This window comes from Balaenoptera borealis (assembly GCF_965194805.1).
Source record: "Balaenoptera borealis genome assembly, chromosome: 3".
Lineage (NCBI taxonomy): Eukaryota > Metazoa > Chordata > Mammalia > Artiodactyla > Balaenopteridae > Balaenoptera > Balaenoptera borealis.
In genome coordinates, this window is record NC_138866.1 from 504,291 (window position 1) to 515,263 (window position 10,973).

The window sequence follows — 10,973 nt, forward strand, 5'->3', positions numbered from 1 at the left end:
GTTGCAGCTTCTGTTTTTCAAGGATGGGCTCCTGTCCAGCTTCTGCCTGCTTCCCTCGCTCTCCAGTGCCTTCAAAGTGTTATTTAAAACATATATTTTTGTCCAGCATTTCTCACTGTCGTCTGTGGGGGTGGGCGGCAGTCCAGCCATGCTCCGCGGGCATCGCAGACTCCGTGAGATTCATTTGCATGTCTCTCTGTTATGATACCGTTATGAAGGAGGTCAGGCAGATCCGTCGGGCCTGCCTTTTCCGTGGACTCCACAGCAAGGGGAATGTTTACAGCCGTCCAGGTTCTGGTTTTGCCCAGGAGTTTGACAGAAAAAGAGGGCCAGTGACTCAAGATCTGGGCAGGTGGAGTGAGTAAAGAGGGGGGCAGGGCAGGAGACGTGGTGAGAAGATGGCAAGGTCAGTGGGTTCACAACCACGAGGCCGAAGAATTATTACTGAGAAGCTTGATCAGGTCAGCGGGGAGCGAGGGAGTCTGAACTTCAGATCCCAGAGCAGATGCCGTTGCTGGTGGTGACGGAGCCAGGAGCGGGACTGAGGGGGGATGGAACAGGCCTGGGAGCCCAGGGCAGGGCGGGCACTGCGTTTCCTGCACAGGGTTGAATCTTGGAGGCCTTGGCAACTGGAGGGGGAGATGGCGGAGGGGACACAGGCGGAGAGCCCACAGGGGTGAGGAAGGGAGGGGCTTTACCTGGACGGCAGGAGCCTCCAGAGGGCTGGGGTCTTGTGAAGGGCAATGGGGACACATGTGCTTCCCTTCCTGGCCCGGCTGGTGGGGGCTGATGGGAGCAAAGGCTCGTCCATGCCCCCTGAAGGAAAGCAGAGTCTGTGCGGGACGGTCAGGTGGGACCAGACGCGGGGCCACCCTGGGGAGGAGGCATCTGCCCTGCGATGGAACGAGGGTGACAGTGGCCCCTGTAGGGGGTGTGGGCTCCTGAGGAGGGCGATGTCCCCACAGCTGCGGCTCTGAGTGCCAGGCGGCACACAGCCCATGGGTCGGAGGGCAAAAACGGAAATATCAACAAACGTCACTGACAAAAACACTGCAGTGGCTTCTCTGGATGTGGGCAGAGCCAGGCTGGGATCTGGGCCTCCCGGCTCCCGGGCCAGGGTCCTCCGGCCTCCATGCCCTTCTGAAACACCAAAGGTGCGGGTTGGACTCTGTCCCCCAAATTCACATGTTGAAGCCCTGACCCCCAGGACCTCAGAACGTAACTACATTTGGAGATGGGGTCTTTACAAAGGTAATCAAGTTAAACGGGGGTCACTAGGGTGGGCCCCAATCCAGTCTGACTGACGACCTTATAAGAGGAGGAGATAAGGTCAGAGACACGCACGGAGGGACGACGTGAGGACACGGGAGAAGACAGCGTCTACACGCCGCAGTGACAGGCCTCGGGAGAAGCCAGCCCTGCACCTCCTGGCTCTGGGATTCCAGCCTCCAGGGTGTCAGACAGTGATGTCTGTTGTCTAAGCCCCTGCCTGTGGTGCTGTGTGATGGCAGCCCTAGCAAACTAGTACCACCAGTGAAGAAACCAATGACAAGCTGTGATATTATGATTTATAATAAGAAATACAGGGAATTCCCTGGCTCTCCAGTGGTTGGGACTCTGCACTTTCACTGCCGAGGGCCCGGGTTCAATCCCTGGTTGGGGAACTAAGATCCCCCCAAGCCACGCAGCGAGCACAGCCAGAAAAAAAAAAAAAAAGAAATACATATTTGGTCTTAGTCCCTGTTTCTGGCACAGAGCTCCTAAAACCCTCGGCATTTCCTAAGTGAAGAGAGTGGTCAAGGTGTCTTCTGTTGTGTGAATGAGGTGACCTTGGAAACACCTGAGGGTGCAGACTGGTTGCCAGGAGAACCAATCACGTGATGACAGGGCTGGAACTCTCAGTCCCCACCCACCCCACCCCCCATACCTGACCTCTGGGGAGGGGAGAGGGGCTGGAGGTGGAACCAACGATCAATGGCCAGGGACTTCCCTGGTGGCGCAGTGGGTAAGACTCCACGCTCCCAATGCAGGGTCTCGGATTAGATCCCCGGTCAGGGAACTAGATCACAAATGCATGCCACAACTAAGGAGCCTGCGAGCCGCAACTAAGACCCGGTGCAACCAAATAAATAAATATAAAAAAAAATCAATGGCCAATGTTTTAATCAATCATGCCCATGCATGAAGCCTCCATGATACCCCAAAAGGACGAGGTTCGGAGGGCTTCCTGGCTGGTGAGCCCGTGGAGAATCGGGGAGAGGGGCTCATTCAGAGGGAGCCTGGAAGCTCACGCCTGTCCCCACACCTCACCCCGGCGTCTCTTCCATCTGGCTCTTCCTGAGCTATATCCTTTTATAATAAACCGGTGATCTAGTAAGTAAACCGTTTTCCTGAGTTCTGGAGCCGCCCTAGCAAATTAATCAACCCCAACGAGAGGTCGTGGGAACCTCTGATCTATAGCCCAAGGGTTAGAAGCACAGGTGACAACCTGGCGTCTCAACTGGGTGGGCGGTCTTGTAGGACTGAACCCTTAACAGTGGGATCCGAGCTTTACCTGGATAGATAGTGTCGGAATGGAGTTGAATTGTAGGACACCCAGCTGGTGTTAGAGAATTGCTTGCTGGAGGGGTGGGAACGCCCCCCGCAACACACACACACACACACACACACACACGTAGGCACACAGAATGGAATTGGGTCCAGAGCCTAACTTTCAAGGCCTCAGCTGTCTGCTGAAGGAGGCAAGGGAACAGGTTTCTCTTTACACAGATTTCTGTTCAAATTGGAGAAAACAAACCCATCTGGGTCCAACCCAGGGAGGCGAGGCCCTGCCCCTGGATTTCGCGGGATCCCTCAGGTCACTGACTTCTCTGAGGGGCTACCGGCTAGCCTGGCCGGAGCTGGGGTCAGGGGGCCTGGACACTGTCAGCCCAGCCGGTTTCCTCTCTGAACGGCCCCCGCCCGGCCCCCGCCCTCCTGCCAGCTGTCCTGGACTCCTCGGACCACGGCCCCCCCCCTCCGGAGCCCTCGGGGGGCCGGGCAGGGACAGCTGCAGGGGGAGCATGCGGGGTGGCCCAGGAGGCCTGGGGCCCAACGGTGTCGCTCCTCCAACTGCCCTCCCATCACACCCGACCCAGCACGGCCGGCACTCCGGGGACTGGCTTGCCTGCTCCGCGGGGCACTGTGGCCAAGCCCTCCGCCCTCTGCCCTGGGTGGACATCGTCAGCAGCAGCGCTGCCCGTGTGCCCGCTGGACGGTGTTCCAGGCTCCCCTCAGCAGCTGTCTGCCATGCCACGGTGCCTGTTCTACAAGTGAGGACACGGAGGCGGGGGAGAGGAAGGGACCCGGGGACAGGGACCGAGGAGGGCTTCTCTCCGTGCTGGTGTTGGGAGGCCAGGTGGCCTGCGTCGGGTGGGGAAGGCACAGATATCTTCCTTTCTGAGCCGGTGGTGGGGTGGGGAGGGGAGGGGGAGGGGTGGGGTGGGGGAGGGGAGGGGAGGGGGAGGGGACTGAGAAGGTCCTGGAACTTGAGGGCACAGGAAGCGGGGCGCAGATGCTGCAGCACCTCTGGGAGGACCTCACCGTCTCCGCCACTTCTCAGCTTGTAGATACCGAGCACCGGGCCCTCAGCTTGGAAACTGGCCTAGATGAGGGGTCAGTTTCTGCAGGGACCCGCCACAAAGGCAGTGGTGGACGTGACCGTGGACGTGGGGGAGGAGGGGGAGGGGAGGTATAGTGACCATGACAATGACAATGGCCGTGAGAGAGGAACCATGCGGCTGAGGTGGGAAGAGCAGTGCCGGGGACCAGCAGAAGCTGGCAAGCAGGGCTGGAGCCGTGTCCGAAGCCTGTGCGCCTGTCCTCGGGTGTCTGAGGATGAACCTCCCTCAGCAGCGGGGATGAACCCAGGGAGGGGCAAGACCCGGTGTGGGGGGAGTGGGCAGCTGGCTGAGCCCCCGGAAGCTGGGGAGGCCTGAGGCTGGCCAGAGCTGCCCTGGCCTCTCCCTGCCTCAAAGCCGGTGGCTTCCCTGGAGCGCCCCGGCCGTCACAGCCCTGCGCCCGCTGGCACACGACCCCTCGCTCTGACGCCCCTGCAGCAGCGGCCCTCGGCCTGGCGCACCCATCTCCGCGTCCACCTGGAGGGTCCTGAGCGCTCACCCTGCCAGGGGGCCTTGGGGAGCCCTCTTGCCCCGGAGTCCGACCCTCTGCACTCTCCGTGGGCTCCTCCGTACTGCCCCGAGCGCCAGCTGCCAGGGGGCTGCGTCCAGCACCGCCGGCGTTCCTGAAGGTTGTGCAAAGAGGGCCTGGCTTTGGGACTGCGTGCCAGCCGGGCCCCTCCACGATCTGCCCAGGGGCCAGGCTGGATGCCCTCCCCGCACCCCAGGAGCGGGGGCGACAGCTTCGGGGGTGGGCGTGTCAGTGCGCAGAGTGCGAACGCGGCTGGGCAGAGCCGCCGGCGGGAGGGGTCCCGGAAGCCCCTCCCTAGTCAGCTCTGCCCCCAGGCACCTTTTGACTGCCCTCTTCCCCTGCCCGGCTGGCCCGGCAACAGCCTTCTCCGGGGCTCTGAGAAGGCCCGGGCTGAGTCATGGGCCCAGCTGGGAACATGACAGGGCCGCCCTGCAGGACAGTGGCTTAGGTCCAGGAGGAAGGCTCCGTGGGAGCCAGGCTGGGCAAGGGAGGGAAGGTGCCAGGCACAGCCTCCCAGAAGCAAGGCCTTGCGCTTGGGGTCAGGACTGGGGAGGCCTCGAAGCTTGGCCCAAGAACCAGCAGCCCTTCTGGCACCAGTTCAGCTCGGGGCAACTTTGGGGGACCTCTAGGCAAGCAAGGTCCCCCCGCCCTGCCCATGGGGTCTGTCTCAGCTCTTCCTGGAGGGTGTTTGGCCAGGACTAGGCTTGGGACACACATAAGGCCATCTGCCCATCTGTCCTGGGCCTGGTGAGGAAGGCACAGCTCCCAGGAGGCTCAGGGCAGCACCAGCTTCACGCCCCTCCGTGAAGCAGCGGGGTGGGGGGGGCCCTGGAACACCCATACGCACCCGCCCATCAGCCCGGGCACCAGCTGGGCTGGCTCAGGGATCCTGGAACCACCAAGGGGCCAGGCCCGCCCAGCCGCCCAGCCAGCCTGACCCCCCCGGCCCTCTAGACATCAAGCTGGGCTCCACGGGGTGGGGATGCGGGCAGCAGGCGCACAGCCCCCTCCCAGTCCTGCCCACCTCTGTGAGGGCCCATCCCGCCCAGAGGGAGGTAGGGGTACAAATGAGGTGTGGAGGGAGGGGAGAGGGCACAGGGTGGGCTTGGGGAGGGGAGGGGGGTGGGAGAGGGCAGGGGAGCTGGGGTTGCCCCTGGATGCAGGGGCACAGGAAGACCCGGAACCACAGGATTGGGAGCCTCAGATCTGAGTCCCAGGGCCTGCGGGTGCTCAGAAGGCACCCCAAGCGAGAAGCCACGAGGTCTCTCACCAGGTCCCAACCTGCATCCTGCTCCCTGGGACTCCCCTCCCCCAATTCAGGGTTAAGGGGGTACAAATCTGGGGAAAGAGTGTCTGTCACCTGTCCACGGCCCTGCCCCAGTCCCCTCCACCCACGAGGCACAGCAGGTGGCATCTGGGACAGGGCTCCCAGAGTGCCCACCACCCACCTGGGTCCCCCCCAAGACCAGCAGCGCCCCCAATTCCCACACGCACTCCTGTCCCCAGGAATAATCACGGCCGTCTCCACCTGGGGTGGGCTTTATTACCACTGTCATTGAGACGATGATGAAAACATGGGAAGACAGCACTGATTTCCAGACCTTCACAGCAGGCGGGCACGTGCACACAAAACCTCCCGCGGAACGCTAAGCATCAACAACTGTCCTCTGGGCACCCAGAGCCGCCCCCCAGGGGCAGGACAGCAGTGACCGAGGGGCAGGAGGCTGAGCCGCCCGGGAGGACCCACACAGCAGGCTCCACCCGAAATGCATTTACACGCACCTCTGCTACACGATGGCACACGATTAGCGTCTTAAATATACTTGTGTGTGTATGTATATCTATTTTATCTGAACCGCGTCAGCTATTAAATGTAAAACTGACCTCCTCTCTGTACATTAACTTCACAGTAACTGTTTGCAAAAGACAATGAATCCAGTGTTGATAACTCAGGGCAGGCTTCCTGCCCCAGGAAAATAAATTTCTTCCCCGGTGGAAACTCCTTGGGGAAAACCAGGCCTGATGCTCATCTCCCCGCTGCCTGCTGGGGTGGGCGCGCGGCTGCTGGTCCGGCTCAGGCCCCGCCTTTGCTGGACACAGGTGCCCACACAGGCAGACTCACACTCACACACACACACACACACACACACACACACACACACACACACGGAAATTCGATCATGAAGCACATCATGCCAAGCGTGAGGTCCCACCAGCCCTTCCAGAGGTGGAGGGGCGCCAGGACAATCAGAAGCGGAGGGCCCCTTCCCCCAGCTCTCTCTCTGGTCCGCAGGCCAGTTGCCCACACACCGGGAGAGCCGAGGGCTTGCAGGGAGATGGTCCCCGCCTGTCCACCTGCTGCAAAGGCCAATGGTCTTCTCACTCCAGACCAGGCAAACGAATAAATACGACATCAAGTGTTGTCAGGGGCCGAGAACATCATTTAAACTTGAACTCTGACCTCAGCACCACTTCCAGTCACAGCAGAAAGAGCCCATGCAGTCTGGGGAAACCAGGAACCCAGGTGGCTCTGCCACCTGCGGGACTCCCAGAAGCTGGGGCAGCCCCACCCCTGCCCCCCCCTTGGGTTCCAGCAGCGAGCCCTGCTGGGTGAGCCGGCAGGCGAGGCGGGGCGCCCCCCACCAAGCACGAATGTGGCGGCCTTTTGCATCTCAGGGGCATCAGCCCAGAGGCCCCCCGCCGCCCCTCCTCGCGAGATGGCTGCTTTCACCCAGGCCCCACTGTAGGGAAGGGAAACGCTGCAAACACGGCTCCTGGTAAAGAGAGCAGCCCTCAGCCCCCCTGCTCAGTGCTCTGGAAATGACCAGCAGCTCCAGGGAGACCCTGAGCAGGCGGAGAAGTGACCTTCAAGGTCAGGCCTACCGTTGACCTGCGATACTCAAGGCGGGCAGCTGCGTTCCCAGCCCCCTCAGTCCCACCCTGGGGAGGCTCAGAGGCGCACTGGATCCTGCGCTCAGGCAGGGGAGCGGCATGGCCCATCACCCACGGGCAGACATCTGGCAACCTCCGGAGGCTCCTTCTGTATCTAAAGAGAATCGTTTCCAAGTCCCCACTTTCTCTGCCCTCTGATACGCTGCGGTCAGGGTCGAAAGCTCTGGAGGGCCTACCTCCCACCCCAGCGCCTGTAACTCTGGAGCCTCGCAGCTTCTGGCTGGTTCTGCTCCTGCCGCCCTGGGGTCCCTGCTGGGGCCTGCACCCCCGTCACACCAGCTGTGCCCTGCTGGCTCTCACTGTGCCCTGCTGGCTCTCACTGTGCCCGGGGCCTCCCCTGCAGGGGCTTCCACTGCCACCCGCCAGGAGTAGCCTGTCCCATCAGAGCTCCCTGGCGGAGGCTCACACTGGCAGCATCTGTGAGCGGGCATCCGTCACCGAGCGCCGTGCCAGGCTCACAGGGTACCCCTGAGCCTGCTGGTGAGCTGGTCAGCAAAGCCCCGAGTGGAGGGTCAACGGGCCTCCTCGAGCTGCGGACACTCCTTGGGACTGGCTGAGGGGATGGAGAGGAGGGCGGTGTCTGGTCAGGGCACGTCCAGGAGCAGGAGTGAGTTGGCGGAGGCACAAGGCTGGAGAAGGGCTGTCCGTGGGGCTCCCAGTCGGCCCAAGTCTGAGGCCGCGTTCCCAGGGCAGCAGGGTTCTTTCCCCCGGCGGGCCCAGACTCAGGGGCTTCACCTGCTGAGCTCCGGCCCCTCACACTCCATCCGCCCCTCCTTCCACCCTCACCCCTGCAGCGAAGGTCACACCAGCAGGGACTTGACCAGGCCACAGTGGAACTTGCGGACGTGGCGGTAGAGGTCCCCCGACTGCGTGAAGCGGCGCTCGCACCAGCGGCAGGCGTGGGGTTTCTCGCGCGTGTGCACCACGGCGTGGCGGCTCAGGTTATGCGAGTACTGGAAGCTCTTGCCGCACTGCACACACGTGTAGGGCTTTTCGCCCGAGTGCGTGCGCTCGTGCCTCTTCAGCGTGTAAGTGCAGGAGAAGGTCTTCCTGCAGAGCGGGCAGGTGGGCGCTGCGCCGTCGGGCGAGAGCCGGGCGCGGCCGCCGTCCCGCTCGCGGAAGTGGGCGCTGAGGTGCAGCTGCAGCACGTGGGCGCTGGGGAACAGCTTGCCGCACAGCGGGCAAAGGCAGAGGCGCCCGCCCGGCCGCAGCACATCCTCGATCGCCCCCCGCTCTGCCTCCAGCTCCAGTTCCCCACTGCCCACTTCGCTGACCCGCAGCGGCTCCAAGCCCCCGGCCAGGCGCTGGGCTGCAGGAACACAGGGCGGCTGCAGGGGGCTGTGGGGGCACCGAGGGCTTCTGCTGTCCTCTTGCTCGGACAGTGTGTCTGGCTCGTCCTTCACGATCGGCTGCGCCCCTGGCTGCATCCGGCTGCAAGGGGGTGTCTGGAGGATGCAGGGTGGGCGGATTGGCTCCCGCCTCGGGCCAGGCTTCAGCGACAGGTCCAGGGCCCGGTCTGACTCGCCAGGAGCCTGCCAGGGGGGAGGCCCCAGTGCCGGTGGAGGGCGGGTGGCCTTGACCCCAGCGGGAGGGAGCCTGGTCTTCTGGGCGGCTGGACAGAGTACAGGGGACCAGTCAGACAAGGGGCCTGGGGGCTGGCCAGGCAGCTCTGCCCCAGGGGCAGGCGTCTCCAGGGGCAGCGCGCGCTCCTTCTCCCGGAGCCTGTTCTTGCAGACCTTGACGATGTCGTACATGTGCAGGTAGCTGGCCGCGGCCAGGACGTCCTCGACGGGCAGGCTGCGCAGGTCCAGGCGGCCCTCGTACATGAAGTCCAGCAGACGGCCGAAGGCGGGCGCCGTGACGATGTCGCCGTTGAGCCGCACCGTGTCGCGGCTGCCCGCGGGCCGGTCCCTGTAGAAGAGATGGAAGTAGACGCTGCACGCGGCCAGCACGGCGCGGTGGGCCGGGAAGCGCGCGTCGCCCACCAGCACGGTGCAGTCGCACAGGAAGCCCAGCTCACGCTGCTGCCTCAGGCGGCCCAGCAGCCGCCCGCCGTGCTCCGGGAACTCCATGCCGCCGCGGTCATCACCTGGGCACAAACGGGACTCCCGTGAGCGCGCCTGGAGACGCCGCGGCCGCCGCTCGCCCCCAGTCGCCCGACCAGCCCTCAGCCCTTCCCGGGTGCGGGCAGCACGGGGAGAGGGGCGCGGGGCTCCGCGCGCAACTGCCCGCCTGGAGCCGCCCTGGGCACCTGCCCGGAGCAGGAAAAACTCGATCGAAAGTAAACAGGAGCCGCTCCGCCGCGGGGGCGGGTCCCGGGACGCGGGCGGAGGGGGCCGGAGTCGCGCGAACCTGCGCGCGTCCCCGCCTGGAGTGCCCCTCCCCGCTAGGGCGCCTCTGAACTTCACTCCGGGGCGGCCGCCTGCCGCGTCCCCCGACGCCCGAGTCGCCGCGGCGCCGCCACCCCCGGCCCGCGCCCCCGCGCCGCCTCCAGCTGCTGCCCGGCCCGCCAGATGCAGCCGCCGCCGCCGCGGGCCCCATTTATGGCAGCGCGGCCGCGGGGAGCGGGCCGGCGGGCGGGGCGGGCAGAGCCGGGCGCCCGCCCCCCGCGCTCACCTCCGCCGCCCCGAGCTCCTCTCCGGCCGCTGCCCGCGCCGCACGCCCTCCCCGGTGCCGCCCCGGCGCGCGCGGAGCTGCGGGCAGCGCGCCCCGGCGGGGAGGGCGCGGGGACGGGGAGGGCGCCGGGCGGGGCGCGCTCCAACTTGGCTGGCCGGGCAGCACCCGCCGCTCGCCCCGCCCCGGAGAGAGCGAAACTCGGGGCGGGGGCTGGAGGGGGCGGGCCGAGGCGACTTCCCGGAGCGGCGGAACCGCTGAGGTCACCCACGCCGCCCCTTCCCTGTCCGCCCCGCCCGGCCGGGCCCCGCGCGCCGCCATCTGGGGCGCCGGGGTGGGAGGGGACGCGGGGCGCGGCGCGGGGGGGGGGAGGGGGGGTCTCTCGCGATACTTGCCGTCTCGTCCTCAGGGTACCCCCCCCCCCATGGGGTCCCAACTGCGCCCGTCTGTTAAGGGACCCCTTCCGAGGACCAACTCCTCTCCCGGCCAGCGCTGGAGCAAGTCACCCGAAGGCACAGACGGGACACGGTCTCCTGCAACCTCGCGGGGCGCCTGCCCTGGGATGGAGGAGGGGGAGTGGGGGGTCGTAAATATGGAAAAGATGACACCCCCTTTTCATTGAAAGCCTCGTTTTGAATTCAAGTTAATTTAGCTGGGACCCTCTTCCAAACACTCAGCCGGGTTCTCGACCTTGGAGTCTTGAACAGAGAACTCTCATCTTGTCAGCCCACCCAGCAAAGCCTCTGCTGGGAGCCAGGTGCCGAGTGGTGTATTGGGAAAGCACTGGGGACTGGGCACGTCCCAGAAGAAGCGATGGGGGTGAGGGAACCATCGCGGTGATGGAGAGAGAGGGAAGTGCACCCAGAGCCCAGAGCCAGCGGGAAAGCGGTCAGGGAGAGGAGACACCTTGGAGGGGCTGGGTTGGCGTCCCCCGGGCTTGGTGATTCAGGTGCGAGGGGACACCCAGGTCTGCTGCGTGAAGGAAAGAGCCCGAGAAAAACGGAAATGACTTTGGAGATGTTGGGGCCCCTGGGTTGGGGTGTGCTGCTGGTGGGAGCCCTTGCCCCGCCGCCCGGGGCAGAGCAGGATGCGGGCCCTGTGGACCATTGCTCAGCGTTCACAACAGTCCTGTTAGTCAGGTGCTTTGATTATGACACCTGTTTAGGTGGAGGTTCATTCACTAAGGTGACCAGGGCCGCACAGCAGGCAGTAAGTTGTTG

General features: G+C 64.6%; 1 protein-coding gene across 2 annotated transcripts; it reads right to left on the reverse strand.

Annotated features, from left to right (window-relative positions):
• Positions 1-5,711: 5,711 nt before the first annotated feature.
• Positions 5,712-10,005, reverse strand: ZBTB42 (zinc finger and BTB domain containing 42). Of its 2 annotated transcripts, none has more exons than XM_082387624.1 (2): positions 9,757-10,005; positions 5,712-9,229 (listed from the first exon to the last, which is right to left on the reverse strand). In XM_082387624.1, exon 2 carries the CDS (start codon positions 9,210-9,212, stop codon positions 7,941-7,943), a length of 1,272 nt encoding a protein of 423 aa, XP_082243750.1. In that variant the 5' UTR covers positions 9,213-9,229; positions 9,757-10,005; the 3' UTR covers positions 5,712-7,940. The 2 variants fall into 2 exon arrangements, with proteins under 2 accessions (XP_082243750.1, XP_082243751.1); XM_082387625.1 differs by lacking the exon at positions 9,757-10,005 and adding an exon at positions 9,493-9,730.
• Between the last annotated feature and the right edge of the window lie 968 nt (positions 10,006-10,973).

What these genes read in the sequence shown, in the direction of transcription:
- ZBTB42 (XM_082387624.1), bottom strand. Translation starts at nt 9,212, where the DNA reads ATGGAGTTCCCGGAGCACGGCGGGCGGCTGCTGGGCCGCCTGAGGCAG.